Source organism: Ambystoma mexicanum, chromosome 12, assembly GCF_040938575.1.
Source record: "Ambystoma mexicanum isolate Mex_15411 chromosome 12, UKY_AmexF1_1, whole genome shotgun sequence".
NCBI classification, from domain to species: domain Eukaryota; kingdom Metazoa; phylum Chordata; class Amphibia; order Caudata; family Ambystomatidae; genus Ambystoma; species Ambystoma mexicanum.
This window is the reverse complement of record NC_090936.1, coordinates 967,520,898-967,547,491: the sequence shown is the minus strand read 5'-3', so window position 1 is coordinate 967,547,491 and position 26,594 is coordinate 967,520,898. Positions and strand designations below refer to the sequence as shown.

At 46.1% G+C, this 26,594-nt stretch overlaps 1 protein-coding gene across 1 annotated transcript in view; it reads right to left on the bottom strand.

Annotated features, from left to right (window-relative positions):
* The window catches only part of GOLGB1 (golgin B1), a 959,320-nt gene that overhangs the window by 791,698 nt on the left and 141,028 nt on the right, over nucleotides 1–26,594 (bottom strand). Inside the window, exon 5 of the mRNA XM_069629448.1 lies at nucleotides 18,739–18,939. Within this exon, the coding sequence (XP_069485549.1) occupies nucleotides 18,739–18,939 (201 nt within the window). The remainder of the gene's footprint in view (nucleotides 1–18,738; nucleotides 18,940–26,594) is intronic.

Genomic DNA, 26,594 nt, shown 5'->3' with positions numbered 1-26,594 from the left:
CACCATTGTAGGCTGGCCGCACATGCGTGCATGGCTGTGGTACTGGCAGGATTGTTCTTGTGTGAGGCGATGTGGCTATTTGTCACCATTGCTTTGGTAAGTGCATGTTGCATTGTGGTACCTGTAGTCATGTTGGATGTTTATAGTTGCTACTGTATGTGTGCATCAGCTTCTCCATGCAGGTACGCCCGACATGTGCATGCTTCCTGGCTTGTACTGTGAAGCTGGTGCGGGAGGTGGTCAAGTAGGGCATTCACATTCCCTTGTCATGCAATCCTTTGTGTAGTTATTTGCATCCTCCCCCCCACCATTTGGGCATGTGTGCTGGCTTTTCCTCTCATCCACTATCCAGTTCTGTTGTCCTCTGTGCATCTACATGTATCTTGGCAGTGTTCTGTTCCGTAGGATCGTGGGTGGAACCAGGGTAGCGGGCACAGCAGTGGGTGATGTACAGGTTGGGGTTGCAGGTCACCTGCACATTCAACGAGTGGTAGTGCTTGGGTTTATGGTACACTACTTTGTGGGCCTAGGAGAGCACCAGTGCAACATGGGTACAGTCCAGGGCAGACTTGTTTTTAAATCAAAAAGTGACGTCGACAGGGCGTGTTTGTAATACTATCCCTGGTGTGACGTGTACTGTACCCATGGTCCTCCACGTGTCAATGTCCTCCCATTGTTTTGTTTCGGACGTGAGGTTGAATAAAATGTGTATTGGAGTACATTAAAATGTGAAGAAGGTGTAAGTTATAAGGTGTAAATTATAATTTGTCTATGCACCGTTTTCCCTACAAGATGGGGAGGTAGGGTGGGTGCATGTGAATCTAAGCAGATACAAGCATCAGACTGACGATTACAGGTATGTAATATTTGTCTTTTGAGGCTTGTGGATCTGCTTAGAATCACATGCTTTGCATAGACTAGCAAGCAGTACCAGGAGAAGGAAGTGGGTTGTTACAAGGACAGAGGCAAACAGATGCTCCTGAGCCACTTGAGAATCGCTCCTTGCATGTGTGTCCTTTGCTGAATATAGTGGAGTCATTACTGATCCCCCTACTGTAACCACCTCCCATGTGGTCAGGGGATGGCAGCCACTACCTGATCCTGAAAGTGGGGGTGACTATATGAGGGAGGATACAACTACCGGGGGGAGGTGTTGACTCCATCGGATGAGGCGCGGTATTCCCCCCCTTTCCCCTGAGGAAGACCCTATAATACCTAAATCCTTAACATTTCCTCTGAATCCCTCTAGTTAAATCTGCATCCACGACTCAACCATTCACAACGCATACATAGCATCTTCTAGTTCTGAAGTCCACCTCCACCCAGCAACATCCGAACCCACAGGTATACAACTCTAACGGAATCATAAGTACTGAACCAGGATACAGACCCCACTAACCCAACCCTCAATCTTCTGCATACTTAAACCCACAAAAAACAACACAACCATCTCTCTCCCAGCAATCTGCACGCACTTTACCACACCGCATCAACAACACATAAACTTCACCCACAGCACTCGAAGCCTTCACCCGATCTGATACTAGCACCAAAGCCCAGCACTCGGTGTATACCGAGCTGAAGCTGCCAACAGCACACCACTTCTCCCACTCTCCTTCTCCCCTCCTCCCAACTAACCCTACCCCACCCTTCCTGTTTACAGATCCGCCAGGGCGCCTGCGGACCAGTTCTGTTGGTGACAGTGCGCTATACAAGTACCGCTAACATAACATAACATGTGAGAATTTTGAACAACATCCAAGAAATCCAATAACATCTATGGACTTCAACTCCCATAAATCCTCAAGTACTGAGACGAAGAAGAGGAGGAAGGAGTCTATGAGGCTCAAGAGAAGCCTGAAGCCTGATTTTCAGACTAGTTGTTTTTCTGGGCCTCAAGTGTGCAGAATATTTAAAAATGACAAAGGCAGTGTGAGAGAGAACTGTGCAGGAGAAAGTAGTGCACAAGACGACGTCCAAATCCTTACAGCGGCTTGCGAACACGAGACAAAAACTTACCGGCATGGCGAGAAAGGAGGAGAGGCGCAGCAGACACACCTGAGGGACAGTGGAAACACTGGGAGCTGCAGCAGAGCTCCTGGAGGTACCGTCGTGCCGAGAAGCAGCGTTCTCTGGTCCAGGCCATGGAGGAGAGCCTGCGAGTGGCCGCATTGCTGCAGGAAACTCTGAGGGAACGTCTGCATCATGTAAGAAGCTGACCCAACAAGGAAGCTTCATTGCAGAGCTATGCCAAGAGTCGGAGAGGCCGTGAGCAACCAGCAAGTCTGCCCAAAGCCCTTGGGGACTCTGGGGCATACCATAGATTGCTGATATGGACAATATTCAAAAGTGGTTTGAACGCAGACAAACCCCAATATTGATTAAATATCCAAAAAGCTGAATATCTGAATGGCGACAAGACAAAGCGCAACAGCAAACCCAAAGCAAAATAGAGATATATGAGATGCCAATGTGGGGGAAAGCTGAAGCAAGTGTTACCATAGGCAAATATATCAAGTACCTCGAAATATTTGCTAGTGTGTTACAGTGAAAAGGACCTGGCCGAAGAGAATACCAGGCACCTGAAGTTGTATAACGCTTTTGTCATTGTGGGAAGGTATCTGGCAGGGGAGTATACCAGGGATCTGAGAAGCCTGCGGAAGAAGTCCTGTCCGACAAGAATACCAGGCATCTGAAGTTGTATAACCTTTTTGACAAAAGTTGTATAAAGTTTCTGACAATGTTTATTTGTATTTTTATTTTGTATTAATTGACTGGTTTATATTAAACCTTTCAATGTGAAACATCAATTTTATTCCAACACATCATGGTTAAGGCACTGTGTCGTGGTCTTGTCAGGTTATCCAACCCTTATGCCTTTTCGGCCGAGAGTTGGGATTTAGTTTGGAATGATCTCTTCCAAAAATGTAATTGTTGCTAGAATCGTGGGGATGTGCTTTCCGAGACATAAGTGATCCCACCATTCTGTGGCAGCTAGAGTTGGAGATTCCTACACCACTCTTGGAAGGTGCTTGGTTCTGCTCTCAGAGTGCTTTAAATTCTGTTATCAAGTGAAATAGAGATTCTGTGGTGGTCCCATTATTGCAGAACCGGCACCACGGTGTGTCTTTCTTGTGTTTCCTGTATTGGAGAACTTCGGCTATGAGCAGGATGTTGAGGCAAAAGCGTCGAAATAGATTCCTGTAGTGGCGGGATGGGAATTTTGACAGATATGAGAGCAGGATAGCTCAGAGGATAGCTCAGGGCCAACATGCTCGCCTTGGAAGCAAGACAACACTGAGCAACACAGGTTCGATCCCCAGTACCGCGCTCAGAAACCTTTGGGTATTAAGCGTGTTATAAATAACCTATCATCATCATCACTGTATTGATAGGTCTCCTTTCCAAGTTGTGAATAATTGTCAATTAATGTTGGAGTATCTGTTCCTGAATTGAAATCCAGTCATAATCTTTTAGTTTCTTTTTAACTGCATCCGGATTGAGAATTAACATGTTAAGTGTGGTTCTGATGCACTCAAGCCATAGCGCACAATTGTGTTCCCATTCTTGGATTATTGGGTCAGTGCTCAGCATCCTCGAGTTCCTGATGAATTCCAGTTTAGGGGCTTAGTTACTCATCATGGGTTTCCTGTATAGGGATGGTGCTTTCCATTGTACAATTGATTCTAATGATTGGAGGCAGAGCTTGTATCGTATCGACGCAATGGGTAGACTGTTCAGCAGCTTTAGGAGGCCTCTCCAGAATAGCCCTTCCAAAGGGGCCCAAATGTGCCATGCTAGGGATAGGCGGTCTCTAAGCCATATGTAATTATCAGTATTATCTTTTCTTTGTAAAAGGTTAAGGCAGGTGTTATTGTGTAGGCTCCATATCTTTTAAGAATGGCTTTGGCTTGGGCTAGTGAATTTTTGGTTTTAGATCGTAACAAGGTCTGCCATTCCGTGTTGATTCTTGATTTGTTGAATAGTACGCCCAGGTATGTTACCAAATTAGTTATGGAGATCTTTTTTTAAGCTAGTTTCCATGTGAATCCAGTCTTTTTCTCCTGTGGTTGTTTAGCAAGACTTGCCAGTTGCATTACATAGGTTTTCCGGACATTTATTTTTAGGTCATTGGTAGCAGTATATTGTAGAAACTTATTCAGTCTCCGTTGTAGGCCTATCAGGGTTTTGTCTATGAATACCAGGTCGTCAGCGTATAGGAAACAGAGCAGCTCTTTGTCTTGGTATTCTTGGTGGGAATGCTCTGACCTCTTTTTGATTGTCTTTCTAGGAACCAGAGCACCTCTTTGTCTTGGTATTCTTGGTGGGAATGCTCCGACCTCTTTTTGATTGTCTTTCAGGTCCGATATATATAGATTAAATAATATCACCACCAAGGGGCAGCCTCGTTCAAGCCCTCTGTATGTTGGTATTTGCTTCATGAACTCTCCTTGTTTCGATAGTCACACTTCGATTGTTGCGCCAGAGTACATGGCCATAATTGCGCTGTCTTTTGGGCAGCTCCATGCATCTAATTTCGCCCATAGTTTCTCTCTGTTAACACAGTCAAACACCTGCTCCAGGTGGATGAACGCCATGTAATAGCATTTCTTTTGTTTGATCGCCTGACATTGTGAGAAGATACCTGTAGGGGAGTAAACCAGGGGATCTGAGAACCTTGTGAAAGAAGCCCTGGTAGGCAAGACTACCATGCACTTGAAGTTGTGTAAAGATTCAGACATTGTGGGAAGATACCTGGCAGAGGAGTACACCAGGAAATCCGCAAGAGTTACAAGAAGACCCAAAGAAAGACTTATGGAATGTATTGTTTGACCTAGTTAAAGAAAGGCTGTCGGGGAGTTTATTATCTGAAAAAATACTTTTTGAGTCCATTACAAAGACACATAATGAACTGCTGGATAAAGAGACACTTGAGGAATTGATGGATAGAGAGACAAATTTGCCATCCTACCTAAAAATCAAGGGGAAGGGAACCACCCTCTGGATCCAAGCGTCTTTCCTTAGAAACTATTTTTGTTGGAGCCTGTAAAGCACCGGAGGGGGGGATCCTGTACTCCTGATCTCTATATGGCATAATCGAAGCACAGAGCACCCCAGCCAAGATTCTCTAAGTGGTAAAACGTGGGCGAGCAATCAAGGTTTAGCTCTCAGGAGGTGATGCAGGCTGGTTCTTAAGTACAGTGTAGTCCCCAAGCACCACAAAGGGATGTCCACACACTATGTTAGTGATAACACAGTTCAAGTTATATACACAATCACAATAACACACTTTGTACTCCGGCAATATTATAATGGCAAATATGTACAGGTCTACGTGGTACCACTCAACTATCGATTCCTTTGAAATGCATCAACTGCTAACAGTTCAAATGGCATACGAATCAGATTATAATATGAATCAACGATAGAACACAGAAAGAAAGCAAGATACGTTAAGCAATAGCAGAATACTGACTCCCGTCTACCTAGAGACAGTTCTGTGTGAGGATTCCCCCCCCACACCACCCCCCCCACCTGGGCAATCTGTAAATAAAGTGTATTGGAAAGCCCCGTCCAAATATGCTTAACAGTCTTGATTCCTTCTAAAGGTTCCACGACTCCAATGTATCTGGTTTCTTAGAGTTCTTCAATGAGTCGTCGACGGGCCCTTCTTGAGTGAACTCCCTTTTGAAGAAAAGGTGAACGCTGTTGTCCTGGAAGCAGCTTCGATGCTCGCGGTGCTTGTTGACGAAAGCTAGTGAGCGTCCTGTGAAGATGAGGCGTGGGGTATACCTCGACGATGATAGTTTGTTGCCGCAAAGAGTAAATGAAGAACTTTGGCCCAGCAAGGGCTTTGGGTTGTCAGCGTTGGCGATCGGGACGTGACCACGGCTGGCTGTCGGATCTTCAGTGGCATCTTTGAGGTCTTTGGGTGGCGGGAAACCCACTGGCGGATTCTCCTCGGTCGTCGACAACCTTGACTTTCTCCAGCCGCACAAAGTGGTCAATGATGATGAACAAGGGAGACCTTGGAGCAAATGTCTTAGGCAAAGGTGGAGCGTAACAGCTCCGGTCATTGACCAGCACAACGTCAAGTTGTCCCTGCTTCTGGGCAACACAGCCAGCGGTTATAGCAAACTTGCGAACCCTGATCAACGACGATGGACGGATGTCCGGTTGCTTCTCTTCAGATTCCGCGGCTGTCCCCTTCTCCGGTCGGCAGCCTTTCGTAGGTCTGACTTCCAGGGAGCTTTGGTAAAGATCAGCTGGTGCACGATGGTCCCTCGTAGCTCGGGAAGAGGTCTCCTAGCCAGGTCCTCTCTTGGTTCAGTTTCTTGAAGGCACAGCAGCTTTCAAATTACATTGAAGGGAAAAGCAGTTCACCTTCTTCTTCCGACTCAGCTTTGAGAGTAAGCATCATGTATCAACTTCAGCTTCTGAGGGATGTCCATCAGTGAGAGGTCCGCAGATATACTATTGGTCTCTCATTCACTCTGCTGGGTAACACTCAGTCAACCAATCATTCAGAAGGGCAATCAGGCTCACAGTGCATTCAGGCCATTTTTCTCGATCCAGACACTCGCAACAAAGAATGTGGATTTGGACAAGCACCCAGCCATTCAGCACGCTCCACTGCATTCATACCAGTTTCGGGCAGGGCCATCTCAGTCATTGGGCCTCATTCCGAGTAGGGCGGTAAGGGTTGACGGTCACCGGTAACGAGACTGGTGCCGTTAAACCCTTACCGCCCTACTACGAGTTCCCTTTGCGGGTTCTTCCTTAATGCCTGCTTTTAGTAATTTACGGTACCGTTATTGCCGCCTTCCCTCTTCCCATTGAGCCCTGACAGCCAGTCAGGGGGAAGCGACAGAGTCAGGGCTTCCCGGGACATCGGTAAAATAAGGTAACAGGCGATAGAAAGCAAGAGGTCACAGGGGCCATCTTGTCTCCTATCAGGAATCAACTGATTCCAATGGCAGGGCCTGCGTATCCCAAAATGGAGGATACTGAGAGCACCTGCCAAAGTCAGCATGGAGCTGCCACCAGCCCATACCATGCTCTGTGGGCCACACACAGGTGCCCAAAAACATACACTAGGGGTACAGGGTTGTACCCCCACCCATGAGTGCCATAAGGGTATCCCAAGGGTCTGTTCACCACAGCCAAAAAGAGGAAGAGCCGCACCGCCAGGAGTCCCACATGAACGCCTATGTGGAAAACAAGACAGAACATACATGATAAACGGACTAAAGGACAAGGATACAGAGGCCCTGTCCCTCCGATGCATTTCCAGCATCACAGAGCCATCCTTAAATATGTGAGTGTGAACACTTTTTGCTAATACCAAGCCAAAGGACATTTCCTTGCACCCCTATGTTGTTTAGTTTCCAGTGTGAAGGCCAGCTTAGAATGTTTTGGACGCACAAGGACAGTTTTAAGCTACTGACTACTTGACACTGACAGATCTTTAGCATTTAATTTCTAGGTAGGGAAATTACCATGCAGAATAGGGTTAGAGAGGTGTTTTTCCAACCCATTTTTGTTTAATAAAATGTTGAATCTTGAGAACATCATAACCATGTGTCCATCGCTCATTCCTGACTCATCACAGTCCACACAGTAATATTGAGTGAACGTGTGAAATGTGCTCCATGTATCTGCTTTACATATTGCAAGGCCAACGTGGCACCAGTCCCTCAAGTGGAGTGTGCTCTGGGTATAAATGGTAGTGCTTTGTTGGCTAATGTGTAGCACTGTTGAATGCACTTTACAATCGATGTAGAAATGGCTGCTTTGGAGACAGGGTCACCTTCTCTTCCTGTAGATATGGAAATAAAGAATTGTATCGGTTTTCCTAATCAGTTTAGTTTTGTTGAGATAGTCCATAAATGCCCTCCTAACATCTAGTAGAGGGCTCTTTCGCCAGAGTTTTGCAGGTTTTGGAAAAACGCTGGCAGTTCAATAGATTGATTGATGTGGAACCTAGAAACAAACTTAGGTGTGAACCGTAGATGTGTTCTTAAGACTACCTTGTATTTGTGCATTATGACAAAAGGTTCTGAGACCGATAATGCTTGTAACTCACTTACAGAGGTTACGGCTATAAGAAGAGCAGTTTTATAGGCAAGGCTTTGAGGTATGCTTTGTGAATGGGTTTGAAAGGAGGACACATAAGCTTGCTTAAGACAATGTTTAAATCCCCAACCTGGGGGTGGATTTGAAATTGGGCGATACATCCTTTTAACCCTTTCCATGAAGGCTTTTACAACTAGAGTTTTCCACCATGACACCTTGTTCTGTGAAGTAGTGAAAGCAGAAAGAGCAGCTAAATTGACTTCAAGAGAGTTGAACACTAGACCAGAGTTTAATAAATGTAATAGTACAATATATTGGAAGTTGAACAGTCAATGGGATTAGCATTATTGCACTTTCTACACCATATTACAAATCGTTTCCATTTGTAAATCGTTTCCATTTGTAAGGGCAGGCTAGTTTTATCGGTGGAAAAACGGGCATCTTGAGCTGGTGGGAGAACCATGTGCATGCCCACATTGAGGTGATCAGGATCATTGTTAAGTGTTCCTGATGCATCTTGTGGATTACTCTGTTGGGGAGTGGAGCCGGGGGGAAAAAAAAAAAAAAAAGAGTACACAAATATCTCTGACCAACTGATCCACAGTGTGATTCCCCTGGATCCCCTCATCAACTGGAGGCGCAGTTGTGGCTGTTTGCATTTTCGTGTGTGGCAAATAGATTATGTCTGGATGACCCCATTTTGTAAAAATGCAGTGTAAAAGGTCTGTATGTAACTTCCACTCGTGTTCAGAGGGAAGGTCTGTGTTTCTGCTTAGTACGTCTGCCAGGCGGTTGTGTTACCCTAGAAGGTGTTGTGACATGAGGTAAATCTGCCTCTGCAGAATACATTTCCAAATCTTTTGTGCTAGTCTGGATAGACTTAGTGAGTGTGTACCGCCCCGCCTGTTGATATAAAACATTGCTGTTGTCCTGTCCATGACAACTAGTACTATTTTCCCCGTAAAGTGGTGTTGGAAGGCATGTAGGGCTTAAGACACCGCTAGCAACTCTAGGTTGTTGATATGGTTCTTTGTTAGCATTTGTGTGAACATGCTATGTGCTGTTTGGTGGAGATAATGAGCTCCCCAACCTGAAAGCGATGCATCTGTTGTCAATGTGGCTTGTGTCTGAGGTGTGACAAATGGCTTGCCTTTTGACAGATTGTCCTTTGTCCATTACTGAAGTGCTGTCACCACAATTTGCGAAACTACCACCAGATTGTCCCACTGTCCATTCGCTTGAGACCATTGTCTCGCTAGCCATTCCGGGATTGGACATATGTACAACCTTGCGTATGGGACAATAAAGATGCAAGAAGCCATCAAACCATGAAGGCACATTAACTTCTACACAGTTATCTGGCGACCGGCTCTGTAAGAAAGGATTTGGCGCAGTATGTTTTGGACCCTCTGGTTGGAGGGGAAGACTAGGGCGTCTTCTGTATGAGTAATTGCCCTTAGATATTGTTTCACTTGGGTGGGGACTAGGCTTGATTTTTTCTTGAGGGAAAATCCTAGTTGAAACAGGAGGTTTATGGTGATTCGAGTCTGCTGATGGCACATTTGAGGTGTGTCCCCTGTTATGAGCTAGACATCTAGATAAGGGTACACTGGGATTGAATGCCTGCGCAAGTGAGCCGCCACTACTCTTGTGAACACCCTACGGGCTGTGGCAATCCCGAAGGGTATCACTTTGAACTGGTAGTGTGCGAACCATACCCTGAATCTTGGGTATTTTTGGTGTGCTGGCAACATGGAAATATGAAGGTATGCATCTTTTGTATCCAGTTTTGCGATGTAGCATCCTATCTTTAGTAGAGGAATGACTTCCTGTAGAGTTGTCATTCAGAACTTTGAGGTTTGACATAACCATTTGCATGTCTTAGACCCAAACTGGGCGCTTTGTCTTGTCTTTCTTTGGCACGCAGAAGGAAGTACACAGAATAGATAACTTTATTTACCTGTGCTGGAGGCACAGGTTCTATAGCTCCCTTTTCCAGTAGTGAAAGAATCGCTGCTTGCAGGATGAGTTGATATTTCAGAGACATGTTCCTGGATCTTGGTGGATGATTGCATGATGCGGATTGCGTGGCGTTTGTAGGAACTCGATGCAATATCTGTTAACTGTTGATAGTACACACTTGTCTGTTGTGATCTCCTCCCATGCGCAGGCAAAACGTGAAATGCAACCCCCTACCAGGGACACATGGAAGAGAACTTGTATCGTCATTGTTTGGAAGGGGTGGCTGAGCCTCTAGTGGCTTGGCCTCTATCCCGACTACTTCCTTGCTTGAACTGCCTCTGGAAAGCAGTTTGTGAGGATGACAGCTGTCCCTGACTGGTGTACAATGCGTCAGACCCATTTGGGGAATAAAGGTACTGTGATGTCATAGAATACCCTTGTGTACGAAAAAGTGTGCCGATTGCCATAAGCCCTCCGTTGGGTATAAGTTTTGTTGGTGATTTGACCTAAAGTTTCAAGTTTATGTTATGTTCTTTCTTGGCGGTTTCTAAAAAAGGAAGCTATATTGGCTAGGCATGTCATTGAGAGTAGCCTGAGTCTCAGGCTTAAAGCCAGAGTTTCTTAACCATTCATGATGATTGAGAAGTGTACCCTTGGCTACTACCCGGCCGACTGTCTCTGCTGCATCCAGGGTGTTTTTAATAATGGCATTAGCATCATTTTTGCCATCATGTAGGGTCTTCAGGATTTGCGAACGCAGAGGCTCTGAAATACCACTAACACGTTCTTCCACTTGATCACAATGTGCCCTGTTAAAGTTGGCCATCAGGGTAGTATTGTTAGCTATTTGCATTTGGTATGCGGCAGAGGTTGTCAACTTTTTGCCTAATGCCAAAGGTTTCTTGCTCCCTCTGTCTGGTGGGGCTTCTGAGGTAGCCAAAGGGGTACCTGCCTTCTTGCGTGTTATAGTTAGAACTAAAGAGTCTTGTTTTAAGTGACCCCTGATGAAAATGCGTGGGTTAACAGCTTTAGTCAGAGCAGACGTAGTCATGAAGGGAGTAGAGGTTTTTAATAATGGGATGTATTGTCCCACCTGTTTTCTTTCATTTAAAATATTATACAGAAGTCAGTGTCTTATTTGGACTTCTGAGTATCAATTTTAAAATGATCTGCAGCTCTCAATAAGAGAGCATTATAAAGTAATTGGTCATCGATGGGTGAGTTGGCGACAGGCTTGTCCATTATGTCAGGGAGCTGGATAGGGTAATAGTCTGGATCAGCAAGGTCTGAGTCAGGTTGGTCTATTGAAGAAATATCATCCTCATCTCCTTCTAGGTCAGTTACAGACTCTTCGTAAGGTTCTGTTTGCTGAACTCTAGGGACTTTAGCAGGAGGTTCACCCTCACCCTGGGAAATGTGCCTTTGTCTAATGGGGTGTTTCTGTAGAAAATCTACAAAGGAAGCCAATTTATCCATGATTGCTTCAATTCTTTCTCTGTTGCAGGAGTCATTATATGGTATATCTTGCAAAGGAAAGACTATTTCTTCTTCTTGGGATAGAGAGGCTTTTTCTTTTAGTGTCTGGGCTAAATAGATGGTGGATTTAGTGGACCCTCAACATTGTGGGTCTGTAATCGTTGGAACTGTCTGTTTCGGCAGTTGTTTTGGGAGTTGTTTCGGCGGCTGTAGGAACATGCACCTGCGTCGGGATGCTTGGTGCGGGACCATGTTTAGTCAGTATCTGTTTTGGGACATGCAGCGGGTGCCGAGCTGCTGGCGCAGCAGATGTATGAGACACCAAACTGCCTGCTGAAGGGCTACTTTCTGCAGTCGACTTTGTACTCTTCGGCTGGATCGTTGAAGCGTGACTGGAGGGTGTAGAGTGTTTTGGTGTGTGTATGTGTCAGCGTCTTATGATGGGGTGCCTTTTCTTAATGTTTTTGTGTGTGTGCGCCAGTCGCCAGCAAGAGGAGCCCACCATAGCAGAGTGTGATACCTGCCATTGGAGCTGCGGACGAGCACCCATGAGTCTTCAGTCTCCTGAGTCTTATGACGCTGGGGTTGTCTTGTTCTGCTTCGGATTCCTCTGTGCCGGAGGGGTAGTCCGGCGATGCTTCAGCATGTATCGCATAGGCTGCCCAACGCTTCGACCATCGGTCTTTAAATGTTTTCAGCCAAAAAGGTTTACATGCTTTACAACAAGTTTACTGGTGGTCTAGAGGGAGACAATGGTTACATTCCTTCCAGGGAAACTTTTGGTTGCAAGATAGGCACAATGTAAGCAGTTTTCTCCACTACATGCGCCAGAAGACAGACAAAAGAGTGAAAGGAAACTGTGAAAAGAGGCTTTCGCTAATTCAGAGTGCAAATCTTATCCCACACTCCCTACTGAGTAGGCTAAAGCCTGAAGAAGTGCCGCGAGCAGGACATATAAGCTTCGACGGCTGGGCCTTTACATATAATCTCTTAAGTAATAGGTAAGTCTAGTGATCAATGATCACTATAGCAAAGAATGCCGTGAAATGCGACCAACACCGATGGCATTAAAAAAAAAAACAGTCTGAGAATCTAGACGCGTGAAGGACCATGGGTACAGTCCACGTCGCACAAGGGATAGTATTAGAAACACACCCTAACAACGTCCCGTTTTGATTTTGAAAACAAGTCATGCAATACTCTGCGCCAACCACTAGATATCGGCCTATGCAAAGCATGTGATTCTAAGTAGATCACAAGCCTCAGAAATGTTTATTATTGAGTGTTGCGCAATAGTATCACTTGCTTGTTTAATTTTTTAGTGTGCGTTTAAGGCCTAGAATAATTACTGTCTTTTTATACATCCTTGTCTAAATGTAATTGTGTACGTCACTGTGTGGATTCATTGTGAACCCCTGACCCCACTCACACAACATGAGAATAGCCTTGACTGCTCTCCATTGCTACCTTGATTGTATTTTGGCTAAACTCTCAGAGTTCCCATCTTCACTATAACTAGGGTGGCCTCCCAAAATCGGTCCACCAGACCAGATTCTAGAAATCCATCTTAACAAGGTGATTGGTTCCTGATAAAAGTCCCAGCAATGACTGGGCATGACCCTAAAGGCATGCCAGGGGTCTCCATCAGGTTCATTGCGGTGTCCCACGCTAGGTCAAAGTAGCTGATAGATTTGGCAGCAGGCTATGCCCATTTAGTTCATCTGGTTTCTGTGTTGTACCAGGAAAAGTTCCTAACGGAAATCTTTGCAGTACATGCCCGGTGGGTACTATAAATGTATTACTTGGTTGCAACACAACACAAGAAATGGGCAAGTTATGGTTTTGAAAGTAAACATAACTGTGTACCTGCCATTGTAAAACTACCATAAGTCGATATACATGCCCACACAATTGACATGTGCATACCCACACTATGTGTAGGACTTGACAAAAAGAAAAAAAACACTACCTCAACGCAGTTGCAGTTAATGTGAATGCCAACATAAAAAAACATGTACAAATTAATTTGAAGATCAGATTTCCCCGAGGAAATAGCACAACACGCAACACCATGTGCAGTTAACATAGAAGCCAGACTCAAGGTGGGTCATTTTTACCTCTGTATCCTACATAACCGTAGACATCATCAATACCACCCTTTAAGCACAGGCCAAGGCTGGGCAATGACAATCATAATACAGATGTCCTTCATAACAGACACAAGATAGTAGAAACCGCTCTGCCCACCCCAGCTCAGCCCAAGCCAGGCCCATCACAACCATAACACAGAGACTGGCAATCCCAGCCAAGCACTCTTCACATCAGACAGACGTTTTTACCTCTCTCTTATCACATCAGTGCCATGTCTGCTCAATTGTCACAACCCTAGCAGGACAGTCTTACCAATCAAACTCAAAGACCCCGCTTTTCAGGTCCTCCCCACAACCACCTACCATGTAGGAAAAGGGAAATTGAAACACTCCCAAACTACAACCACCCAAACTATTGGCACAGACCTGGCTCAGTCCACAGGCCACTCAGTGGGCCTTATGAACAGGCCAGAAGACCACCCCCCCCAAGCCAGTTCTGTGGGCCCAAATACCCATCGGGCCCATGGGTCCCAAGCCATATCTGCAGGTACACGAAAATGCATCCGAGCACCCAGTGGCCCCTTGCCCAGTCTGCGTTTCACCACTGGCCACTTGGACCCGGCCCACGTGTTCAAGCCGGGCCTGATAAATGGCTCGAGCCCACAGACCCATATGGCTTGCTAGGTCCAAAGCCTCCATGGCCAAAACCAATGTTCCTCCAATTTATGGCCATAGTCCAGCCCTCTGCAGTCCCCCTAAACGATAGGGAGGGAGTCCAAGAAAGCCACAATATTACCCTTTTTGTTGGATTTTCACACCTGGCTCTGTGCACTCACTGTGAAAACACATGTTACTAAAATGGAGGAAACTGGGCTATTGACAAAGTTGATATTGGAACCTGGAAGATGTCGGCTCCAATGCCAGCTTCTCCTGTTTCCTCAGTGCTCATTGGAAAAAGCACTTTATCCTTTTGTGCCTCAGTTCACATCTCTACAGTAGCTGTGGTTGCAAAGAATACACATCGCTTTGCTTTCTCAACAAAAAACCCCAGAAAAATATATCACCTTTTGCCAAGCATCTCAAGATGATAGACAAGGCGCTGAAAAACCCTCATTTGCCCTCAACAAAGATGGCACCAAAAGATCCAGCAAATAAGAAGCTGCAGCTCCCCTTCATAAAGAGGAAACCTGTGTACATGAGTACTGGTAAGAAACCGAGCAGGGTCATCCATCGCAAAAAGGGAGATAAACATCTATATATGCAGAAGCGGGTCATGTTATTGGTATGTCAATATATCTGGAGAAGGAACATTCCCACTATATTTTCATCTCTGGGAAATTGAATCCTGATCAGTTTCTGGCTAGTTACTGAAAAGGTATGGGATGAATCACACATTAAGGTCACCAAAAAGACTATTTTTGTTTATTGGGTATGGTGTGAATTTGTTGTTATTAAAATGGAGGAGACACGATTACATGAAACTATGAATATACGCCAACTTTTCTTCTGGACATTTTTTGGGGGAGTATTCCTATGTAGGGGTGTAATGGTATAACGGTATACCATTATAGATAACTTGAACAGCTTAAATGAACTATAATAACCGTTACGTTGTTAATACCTGTATACCGTTTTAGGGTCAGCAGCTATTAAGTGAGCTTTTCAATCTGATTTGGAAAGGCTGCAGTAAGCAAGTGCTGCGCAGTCTAGATCTTGCACTGTGGGAGGTGGCGTCTTCCAAGGGAGCCTTGTGTGGCAGACAAGAGCATAAGGAAAGTGAAGCCACATTAGTAAATGCAGCTTTGATGCTGTGACCGCTCTTTCTCTGATCAGTAGAGTCGGGTTAAAGATCAGCCGATTTGTAGTTTTGGCACCAATTTGAAAGATGGGGAACTACACATCCCAGAATTCAAAGGGAGGAATGAACTGGATGCCTTTCTGATGCATGTCCAAAAGAAATGTTAGCTCTGTAGACTGTATGAACACTTATCCTATCAGTGCGTTGTGCTAGTATATAAACTGCCCCCCCACTGTCCTCCCTGTAGAACATTGGCACTAGAGTTGTTGCTTCGCTTGATCCTTCACCTGCCTTCTGCATATGGCACTGGACTCAAGCAGGCAGGACAGAGTCTACATTTAATTTGAAGTATCCAGAGCAATGGGGGTGAGATATTTCTCAGGTCTATCCTCGATTTGTGACAGCACCCATGAAAGCATTCCTCCATCTCAACTCACATGTCAAGGGTCCTAATGCACGCAGACCTGGGGAAAATGGTAATGATGGGGCTGTGGTGAGGTGGTGGTGTAGGCCATATTTGTGCCGATATGTATTTTAACTGTCATTTTCAAAAGGTTTTTGTGCCACGATCTTTAAGAAGGTAAATCAACATGTATTGAAAGAAATCAACAGAGCCCACTGAACGCTGTGGTGACTCCATCAGACCTTTATAATACACCAAGCAGATGGTAAACAAGCTATAGTGATTTGATCAATATGCAACCTTTCGGTGAGTGTGGGTTGGCTATGACATTTTGACAAAAGAAACACAATGACATGGGCTTTCAGACCTCATATGAGTGACTTTTCTCCCTTTAATGGGATAAAGCGTTATCAAAACAAACTGCCATGTCATGTGGTTCCAAAATAATGCAGGTCAAGGCCGATTTTCAAAGCGATGACCTGTGACTGAGCATAAAGCTCATTGCTCAAAATGTGCATTTTAACACTTCCACTAGTCACTCTTTCATTCAAGGCGATCAACGAGTGAGCGCCATGAAAGACCAAATATGCTGGTGCCTTAGATTCCTGGAGGATCAGCTAAAAATGAGCAGAGACAAGCTTCAAAATGTTGACAATTTATGACCTTTAAAGAAAATATTTGTTAAGATTAGTTAACTCCACCTGCTATACTGCGATAACCATGATATACCGTCATTTGTCAAGAAGGTTATCATACCACCATAACACCAATACCGTGACACCCCTATTCCTATGTGCATGCCGTGAGCTGATGTTGTACTGGACACACTTTGATTGTTTTCTTCATTGAAAAAATAACCCTTTTTACTCCATGACCATAGGAGGAGTCCACACTGAGCACCAATACAGTTCCTACTTTAAAAAAAGGCATCGTCTTTCTAAGATAATATCTTGGAAATATTTGTCCTTGTACTTATAAATAAACAATTCCAGCACAATAGACAGCACTTTGTTTCTGAGATGTATAATAAACACCAACCATAGGACGATACAAATAGATATATTTAAAAGTATGAAAGGTTGTCCCATTCATAAAACATTTCTGATTTCTGATTAACTAAAATCAATCATGGGGTTATCCAGAGAGACTGGAAGGAGTGGATGAGTGGCCAATAAAAGACTAGCCCATCGCTTATTCTTTAAGGGTAACAAATGTATATTATGAAAAGTATTTCAATGGAGTTAGAAGAAAAACCAATGTTCATTATGTGGAATGTCTGGAGAATTTGTATCGCTTTTGCTATGATCAAACCTCACCATTAACTTACAGCTGGACACAACTTTTAAAGTGGTTACTTAAATGTAACTTGATTAAATGTATACACGTAGCCCAACACATAAGGAACAAAGGGACAGAAATTAATGAAGAGAGCAATACAGTGTATTGAAACTCTCAGGTGTTACATACAGTGTTTATGTTGTAGCTGTTTCCAGCAAAGACAAAGATTAATTAGAAAAATAAGAATTTCCTACAGTGATGGCAACTACCATGCCAAATTTAGGAGTGCTTATGAGCGGGCCAAATATCAGCATTAAACCTTTAAAAAAAATGGGCCTTTATGTAGATAATAATATATATTAGCTTTTTAATAATACTATCTTTAAGACAGACAAAGGATTGCTGAGGTAGAGTTGGAACTACACTGACTTTCAAGCCCCTTCAGGATGTGCATTTGCTTACGTGCGTTTGTGGACTCTTAAACCCACTACCTTGACCCTGCCTTCAGCAGGCCGGCTGGATGGGTGTTGACATTAAAGATGTATGTACGTATCCCTTTATACAAACCCCTCTATTCAAAATCACAATTAAACAAACACAAAGCACTATGGAGCGCATGTTGCTTCTAATCGTAAAATGATGGCTGGCACCTGGTATGTTTGCACTCTGGCGTAGCCAGGTCCCCGCCACTAAATTTACATAATTTGCTCTCCTGGGTACAAATGTAGAGGGAAAAAGGCGCTTACAAGCATGTACGCCACCTTTTGCCTTTCACATTAGCGCTCTGCAATGCAAAGTGAGTAAACGCTGCCTAGCATGCTGGCATGCCAATCAGCATTTACTTTTCATTGTGGGCACCGCTTGCCATGCTCGCATGGAAAGCGGTGCTCACAATTGAAATGAAACATGATTGGGGGAGGGAGGGTAATTTCAACTGGCAACACTGCTTACCATGAGCGCATGGTAGGCAGTGTTCACAATTGAAATGAAACCCTCACCAACATGATAGCATGTCGGGGAGGATTTCACTTCAACTGTACACGCTCCATGCTATGCTTGCAACTGGGTGTACAATGGATCCCTAAGGGGTATGCCTGCTTTATGCTGGTGCATAAAGCTGGCGGACCCAATAGGGATCTACAGCATTTGCGCCGGCATGAAATACCATGCCGGCACAAATGCTGGAGCGACAGAGAGGACCAGAGGCGGGGCGGAAACGCAGGTTGTATTTCGCCCCCCTCTATACGCCATACAAATGAATGAAAATTAACCGTGGCATCAATGGAAGGCATAAAAGCCTTACGCAAGGCTTTTACCTCTTCTAGTAACGTTTCAGCTCAATTGAACATGAGCCCATCTGCTTCATGCATCAACGATAAAGGTGACATCGCAGATTACACGAATGCTTGTCTTTGTATTTTAAAGATTGCCGCATTCTTGATCTAGCATTCAGTCCTCTGAAAGGATTAGATGAAAATGACCAGAGGTCCACATTTTATTCCCTAGCTCTTCATGCCAAAGAACAGGCATAGCCATGCACATCGTTTCATGTAGATGTAAGGGTGGAATGGGAGCAACACAAGTTTTACTGGTTTAAAAAGCATGCAACACCCTAAAAGAGACAATTGTAAGAGGAAGGTTCCATCAATTGCTACCTCTTGCGATCCTTCAGCGGCAATCCTTAGCATGGTTTCTTGAGAACCTTCAACTGCTGTGACGGTTTGGAGATCCCCAACAGCAGGAGGTGCTGGTGCAGACTTCTTCAGCTCTTCAATCTGCTTGTTCAGCGATGCAACCTTCGCCTTGGCCTGCAACTTAAGCTTTGCTAATTTAACATCGGCCAGATCCCTATCCTCCTAAGGAAAAGACAGTAAATGGAAAAGTCAAAACCTCTCACAGAACCTACTTTCCAAATATACAAACTACACAGGAGATGGAGTTCTGTGGACACCACTAGCTGGTATCAGCAAGCTCAATTACAAGGGTCGCTGTGTCTTTTTAGTATGACGTTGGAGAAAGTGAAGCACTGGTCAGGCATAGTTATGGAAGACCCCAACAGAAGATATTTTATTTTAAAATATATTGCCAGAGTCTAGCAATAACATTAGAAGTAGAATAGCATGTTAACAGAATGGCATGGTTAATGGTGCAAGTAGAGGGCTAAGCATGTCCTTAGGATCCATTAGCATACCCTGCCCCATTTACACTGCTTCCTCAGTCTTGTGAAGTGCTCCATGAGCACACCAAACATTTGAGTCTACTAGATCTGAGAGTCTAAAAGCTGTTCCTTTCAGAAATGCAATGGAGCGACGCAACATTTTCTACAGTTTAGGTGAGGAAAAAGGGCTTTCCCTAGTGTGGAAGGTACAGGATCGTGGTACCAAAACCACTGTTTGGCTGAGCCTGAAAACTCTAGGCTAGGAATAGGTTGTGATAGCAACATAGTATGGACATGAATAAAAGAAATATGGAAGGAAGCACTCCAACTAGTTATTTGTTAATAATTAAGGAGCAATTACTTTTTATTATTGTGTGCAAATGCATAATTCATTTCAATCCAAACAAACTGTCCTCTAAATGTTAACATACTCTAGCTGGAAAGAAATGGGACTTAATCAGCCTAAAGAAGGAGGGCACATTGTTAAAACTATTGCTTTGCAGAAACTCAGAGGATGGGTGCGTGGTGAGGCCTGAAAACATTTGCTTTGATAACGTTCAATCCTTTACTCAATGCCATTTTTTAAATTGCAATAAACTGGATAATATGGAAAACAAAGTAATTTGGGAATACAATGGAATATGCATTGATAAACTCAAGTATGCTATTTCACCACATTAATTAAATGGACAAATGATTAAGAAGTCAATAAAAGTATTACAGAGCTTTCTTTTTAGGAAAAGTGTGCAGCCCAAGCATGCACATTTGAGAGGACCGTCAATAGCAAAACATTTTTGGAGATTCTGGAATTACAGAAACAGCCTCAGAGAGTCCATATAGAACAGAGTATTGCAAGACAAATAGCACGGCAGCAGGGCCTGACTGACCTTGCCATCACCCCCTCTTCAGGATTCTTCCTGGATTCCTCTTGCCTTTTTCCAGCCTTCCTGTAGCTGACCCCTAATTCCACCAAATTTGAGAGTAACATAGGGCCCTGATCCTGGCTTACTGCCCCATTCATTCCCCAGACACACAGCAGAGCAGCAGGTCCTCCAACATTGCCACTGCCCGCTGTCAGGATTCTTTCTGCCTACTTGCGTCTTTCCCTTAACTCCATGCTCCTCGGGAGGAATATAGAGCTCTGCTCCTGCCCTAATGCCCCCTTCACCCCCTGGACAACAGCAGAGCAGCAGGTGCCCTGACCTTTCCGCCTCCCACTCTCAGGATTCATCCTGCCTTCCTGTGGCTGCACCCCTAGCTCCACTCACATTGGAAGGAATGTAGGGCCCTGCTCCAGGCCTTATACCTCCTTCATTACTCGGACACAAGACAGAGCATCTTGCTGCTGCTAGCTCCCAGGATTCTTCCCGCCTTCTAACATTCTTCCCCGCCTTCCTAGATTATTTCTGCCTTACGGTGCACGCACCCCTAACTCCACCCACCTTGAGAGGAATATAGTACTCTGCTCCTGACATAGGCCCCCCCCTTCATTTCACGGACACACAGCAGAGCAGCAGTTTGCCTGATATTGCCACCATCGCTCTCAGGATTCTTCCCGCCTTGCCCCTTCCAGGATTCTTTCTGCCCTCCCGCCCTTCCAGGTTTCTTACTGCCTACCTGTGACAGCGCCCCAACTCCACTCACCTTGGAACGAATATAGGGCTCTACTCCTGGCCTGCTGCAGCCTTCAATCCCCAGACACACAAAGGAGCAGCATGATTCCTGATCTTGTTGCCGTATTCTCTCAGGATTCTTCCCACCTTCCAAAACTCCTCCTGCCTTCCAGGACGCTGCCTGTCTTCCTGTGGCCGCACCCCTAACTCCACTCACCTTGGGAGGAATATAGGGTTTTGCTCATGGGCTACTGCCTCATTCATGCCCCAGATGCACAGCAGAGCAGCAGGTTTCCTGATCTTGCCGGCAGCGGCTTCTGGCATTCTTACCACCTTCCTGTGGCAGCACCACTAACTCCACCCACACTGGAGGGAATATAGGGCTCTGATCCTGGCCTACTACCTCCTTCATTCCCCAGGCACACAGCAGAGAAGCAGGTCCCCTGAACTTGCTGTTGCACGCTCTTAGGATTCTTCCCATCTTCCAGGATTCTTCCCGCCTTCCAGGATTCATCCCACCTTCCCCTTCCCGACTTCCAGGATTCTTCTTGCCGTTGAGGATTCTTCCCACCCTCATGCCTTCCAGGATTCGTCCCGCCTTCCTATGGACGCACCCCCAATTCCACCCACCTTGGGATGAATATAGAGCTCTGTGCCTGGCATACTACCCCCTTCACTTCCTGGACACACAGCAGACCATCAGGTCCCCTGACCTTGCTGCTGCATGCTCTTAGGATTCTTCCCACCTTCCCCTGCTTCCAGAATTCTTCCTGCCTTCAAGGACTCGTCCCGCCTTCACACCTTCCAGGATTCTTCCAGTCTTTCCTGTGGCTGCACCCAAACTCCACCAACCTTGGGAGGAATATAGGGCTCTGTACCTAGCCTACTGCCTCCTTTAATACCCAGACACACAGTGGAGCAGCAGGTCTAATGACCTTCCTGCCATACTCTCCCAGGATTCCTCCCGCCTTCCAGGATTTTACTCGCATTCCTGTGGATGCAGCCCTAATATAGGGCTCTGCTTATCGACAACTACCCCTTGTTAGGAGAGTTTTCCTAATGTCCCACTTGGAGGCAAGACTTTAGTAAGCTTTCCCAGTGGTTTGTAGAACCCCTTCTCTTGGTATCAGTCTGTACTACTCAGAGACCTTGGTAGAGTGGCAGACTAGTCAGGCTTATCTCAAAAGATGTGAGCTGTAGGTAAGTATACTGAACCTAGCTAGTAATGCACATTAAAAAAACACTTGCACATATATTTATTTGTATTTTTGTTTAATTCTTTTTTTTCAATAACAGTACAAACAATAATATCACTTACGAAGCATTTGCGTATTATTAATAACTCCCCCCTTCCATCCCCCCAATTAGACCAAGACCGTGAGGATATGCTGCTGTCTATATGCACCGGGGATTAGCGTGGGCTGTCCGGGTCCTCGCGGAGGAACTGTCTTCCTTTGTGCAGAATAGGGTCACCGTGAGGGCCACCCACTGTAAAAGATCATCGGAGGTGTCCATTTTTTGTTGTTGTGCCAGCTCCCAAGCCCGTTTCGGCTGTAGACCATCTACGAAGGTCCTCCCACCACGTTGCGACACTGGGGACTCTGGGGCATTTCCAGGCCATGGCAATTCGTCTTTTTGCCAGTATGTACATTAGGTCCTTAAGTCTATTTAGAGGCTTGTTCTTTTTACCTTTAGGGTATGAGCCCAGGATGCAAGCTTTGGGTGACTGCACGTCCAATGTTATGTCAGCATCGGCCACCTTTGTTTTGATTGGTGTCCAGAAGTCCTGTATTGCCGGGTCATTCCAGAGGTGGGTTCATGACATTTGGGGCACATCGCGGCGCCTGTACTGCTGAATCTCGAGATGATGTCTGGAGTGAGGTATGCTCTATGGATAATGTAGAATTGTATGAGCTGGAATCGGGCATTCCTAGATACCTTTTTTGTGGTAGTGTGTTATAACCTCCCACTCTTTGTCTTCAAACTGCGTGCCAAGTTCTAGTTCCCACTTTTCCTTGCTCTTGAGTTCATGTTGTTGGGCGCTGCAGAGCAGGGTCTCGTAGAGCCTTTACGTTTCGTGTCCTCCCTCTGCCGCACTCAACAAGTTCTCAATGACCTCATGCCCGGAGTTGAGGGTTTCCATCTCTGGCCATCGTTTCGTGAGTCTTTTCACTACCGCTCCGTGCAGGAGGAATTGGCCTGGTGGTATCCCCGTTGTCTCCTGCAGTTCCGTGAACGCGAGGATGCTCTGGTCATCCGCTAGATCACCCAGGGTGGCAATGCCAAAGGGTTCCCATATGTTCCTAATCAACTTCTGGCCCTCTGGTCTGGTTGACATAATTGCAGCTATCGGGATCTGCGGGGAGTAAGGGTCGACCAATTTGGCAGTTTTGCAGGCCCACCTCCAAATCCGAGTGCCCAGGCGGATTAAGAATGAGTCTTGTTGTCTCGCATCTAGCTCGATCCAAAGTAGGTCTCTACGCAGCTTCGGGGAGTCCGTGGGCTGTAACAGGCAAGTGTCCATAGAGGTGTCGCTGGCCATCCATTGGATCATGTCCTTCAATTGGCCTGCTAAATAGTAGTTAAAAATTGGGGATTTTAAGGCCTCCTTTGTAATATGGTCTCTGTGTTGCGTCTAGGGCCACTCTGTGCCTTCCTCCGTGCCATAGAAATTTCCTGCAGAGTTTGTTTAGCTCTTTGAAGAATTGCTGCGGGATGTTGTACGGGACATTGGTGAAGTAATACAGGAGTCGTGGTAATGCTACCATTTTGAGAAGCCCTGCTCTGCCGCCCACTGAAAGGGGCAGCTTGCTCCAAAAGTCAATTGATTTAACCAAGCCTTCCTTCGCCTTCTCTGTGTTCAGCGTATGTTCAGTTCTGGGGTCTCGGTGGATCCTAATGCCCAGGTATTTAAATGAGGTGGGTTCCCATTTGAGGGCAAGCGAGGGGAGGTGTTCCCTCTTAGTCGTGCTTAGGGCAGCTAGGGGGTACAGGCAAGACTTATCATGGTTGATTTGGATCCCTGTGCATCTATAGAACCCCTCCAAAGTTTCCAGTATGTAGGGTAATATGTGTTCAGGGTCTTTTAGGTAGAGGAGCATGCCGTCCGCGTACATAGAGACTAGGTGGGTCACCCCGTTTATTGCTATACCCCCGTCTCCATACTCCTGTCTAAGATATGCCGCCACTGATTCGATCGCTAAGATGTAAAGCAGGGGGTATAGGGGGCATCCCTGCCGGGTACCTCTGGATGGGCTCCATTTGTCTGAGAAGGTGTTATTGGTTCGCACTCTGGCAGTGGGGTTTGTGTAGATAAGTTTGACCCAATTCGAGAAGGCTGCCCCTATCCCCATCTTGGCCAGAGTGGCATGGAGCCATTTCCATCGGACCGAATCGAAGGCTTTGGAGGCATCCAGGGACGCCACCGCACATTTTCCAGGCTCGCTGTCTGTGCTGTATATGACATGGTGCAGCTTACATAGGTTTTCTGTGATGGAGCGGCCCTGCACATACCCCGTCTGGTCATGGTGGACTAGGTGCGGGATGGCTACCTGTAGCCTTCTTGCTAATAGCGCTGTGAGTATCTTATGGCCACGTTTAGCATGGACAAGGGCCTGTACTAGCCACATTCTGAACTGTCTTTATTGGATTTTAACAAGGGAATGATGACAGCTTTGCTCATGGTGTCGGGGAGGCGGCCCTCCTTGTATGCCTCGTTGTACACCTGGGATAATAATGGGGCTAGTATGTCCTCATAGGTTTTATAAAACTCACCCCGGAGTCAGTCAGATCCCAGTTTTTTCCCGGAGGGTAAAGTTCTGATAATGGCCATGACATCATCTGGAGTGATGGGGCCAGCCAGGGTCTCGGCCATATGTTCATCTAGGTGTGGCAGCCTGATGTCGAGGACAGCTTCAATTTCAGTGTCAGTGGTGTGGGGTCAGAGTAGAGGGTGTGGTAGTGCTCTTTGAACGCTAGGTTTATCCCAGCTTGTGTGTGTGTGTGTTCAGGCCATCTTTGCCCCGGATTAGGCAGATGGGTGTTCTGGGGATTTCACGCTTATATAGCCACGCAAGCAGTTTCCCGGGTTTATCGCTATCTCGGGATAGCGTTGATTCTAGGTCTTTCAACTCTGCTTCAGTACGCGCTAGCAGGGACGTGGTGAGTCTTTGGGCCCCTCGTGCGGCGGCTATCATTTCTCCCCTTATCACTACCTTGTATGCCTCCCATGCTGTGCTTATGTGTTGGACACTGTCAATGTTGGTTTGCCAGTAGTCTGTGGTGCCTTGTCTGATTTGTTCATTGAAGGCTTTGTCTAGCAACGCCTCGCATCTGAGTCTCCATGTCGGGACGGGGGGCCTAGGGGTTGTTAATGTCCATGTGGTTATCAGGGGGGAGTGGTCTGACAGCACCCTGGCCTGGTACTGTGTATCCCTGAACAAGGCTATGTGTTCCTCACTGACGAATAGACAATTGATTCTGGTGAGAACATTGTGTGGAGGTGAGTGAAAGGATTAGGCTCTGGATTCGGGGTGCTATACTCTCCACAGGTCTTTCAGGGCGAATTGTTGCGTTTAGTATTTTAGCCGGTGGGGAAGGGCAGACATGCTTACTGTCCGATCTATCTATGCAAGGGTCCAGGGTGCAATTGTGGTCGTCTCCCCATATTATTATGCCCTCTCTACTCGGGCTCAGACGGGTGTACAATGAGCGGAAGAAGACGGTCGCGTTGTGGTTTGGGGCATAGGTGCTGATCAGGCAAAAGTCTCTCCCCTCAATGGGGCCTTGTATCAGGGCCATTATGCCTTCGCTGTCCGTTTTGCTGCGAGTCAGAGAGATGGGGATAGAAGGTGCGATTCCATATCAAGACTCCTCTTGCGTACGTGGAGTACGTGGAGCCTGTTAAGGTTCCCCTCCAGACTTTGGCCAGCGCTGCTAGTTTGGGAGCATTTAGGTGGGTCTCTTGCAGCAGGGCGACTCCAACTTTGTGGCGTTTCATGAAGGAGTGGATGCGATACTGTTTGACATAGCTGTTTAAGCCCCTGACGTTCCAGGACATATTTCTGATCTTGTCAGCCATGGTCTACGTGTGGTTGTAGACTAGTGATCGGCCCATGGCCGAGGTTCCGGGTGGGCCCGGTCAGTCTGATGATGATTCTGCTGCAGATGGTCTTGGTCTGGTGCGTATACAACTTTAACTGGGTTCCTAACTTGGGGTTCCCTTCCCGATAAACATTAACGTTGAACTTTTCCCTAAACAAAACACGTCTAGCGAGGTTTCCCTGTTCTGACTTTCCCGTTTCCGCTCCATTAGACCTAGGTCTCCTGGCACCCTACGGGTGGGTAAACTTACCCAAACTAATCCTGGGGGCAGGAGTAGCTCTACTTCTGGTGGTGCAACTATGAAGTATTTTGTGTCTGGTGCGACTCCAGTTACATCGGGGTTGCCGCATTTCGTAGTGCTGAGCTGTGTATCTGGTTGGCGCTGCCTGGGGAATGGGGAGGGTGGGGACTCGTGTTGCTGATGGTTATGGTTTGCGTTGTTTCGGTTCTAGGTCGGGGACCTGCTCCCTGTCCATCCATTCGCCGACTTGAGCAGGGGTGTTGAATAAGTGGGCTCTGTTGTTATGCAGGACTTTCAATCTGGCTGGGTAAAGAAGCATGTAACGCAGGCCTGTGTTTTTCAGTCTGTCTTTGGTGTGGGTGAATTGGGTCGTGCTCCTTTGGACCTGTAGGGTGT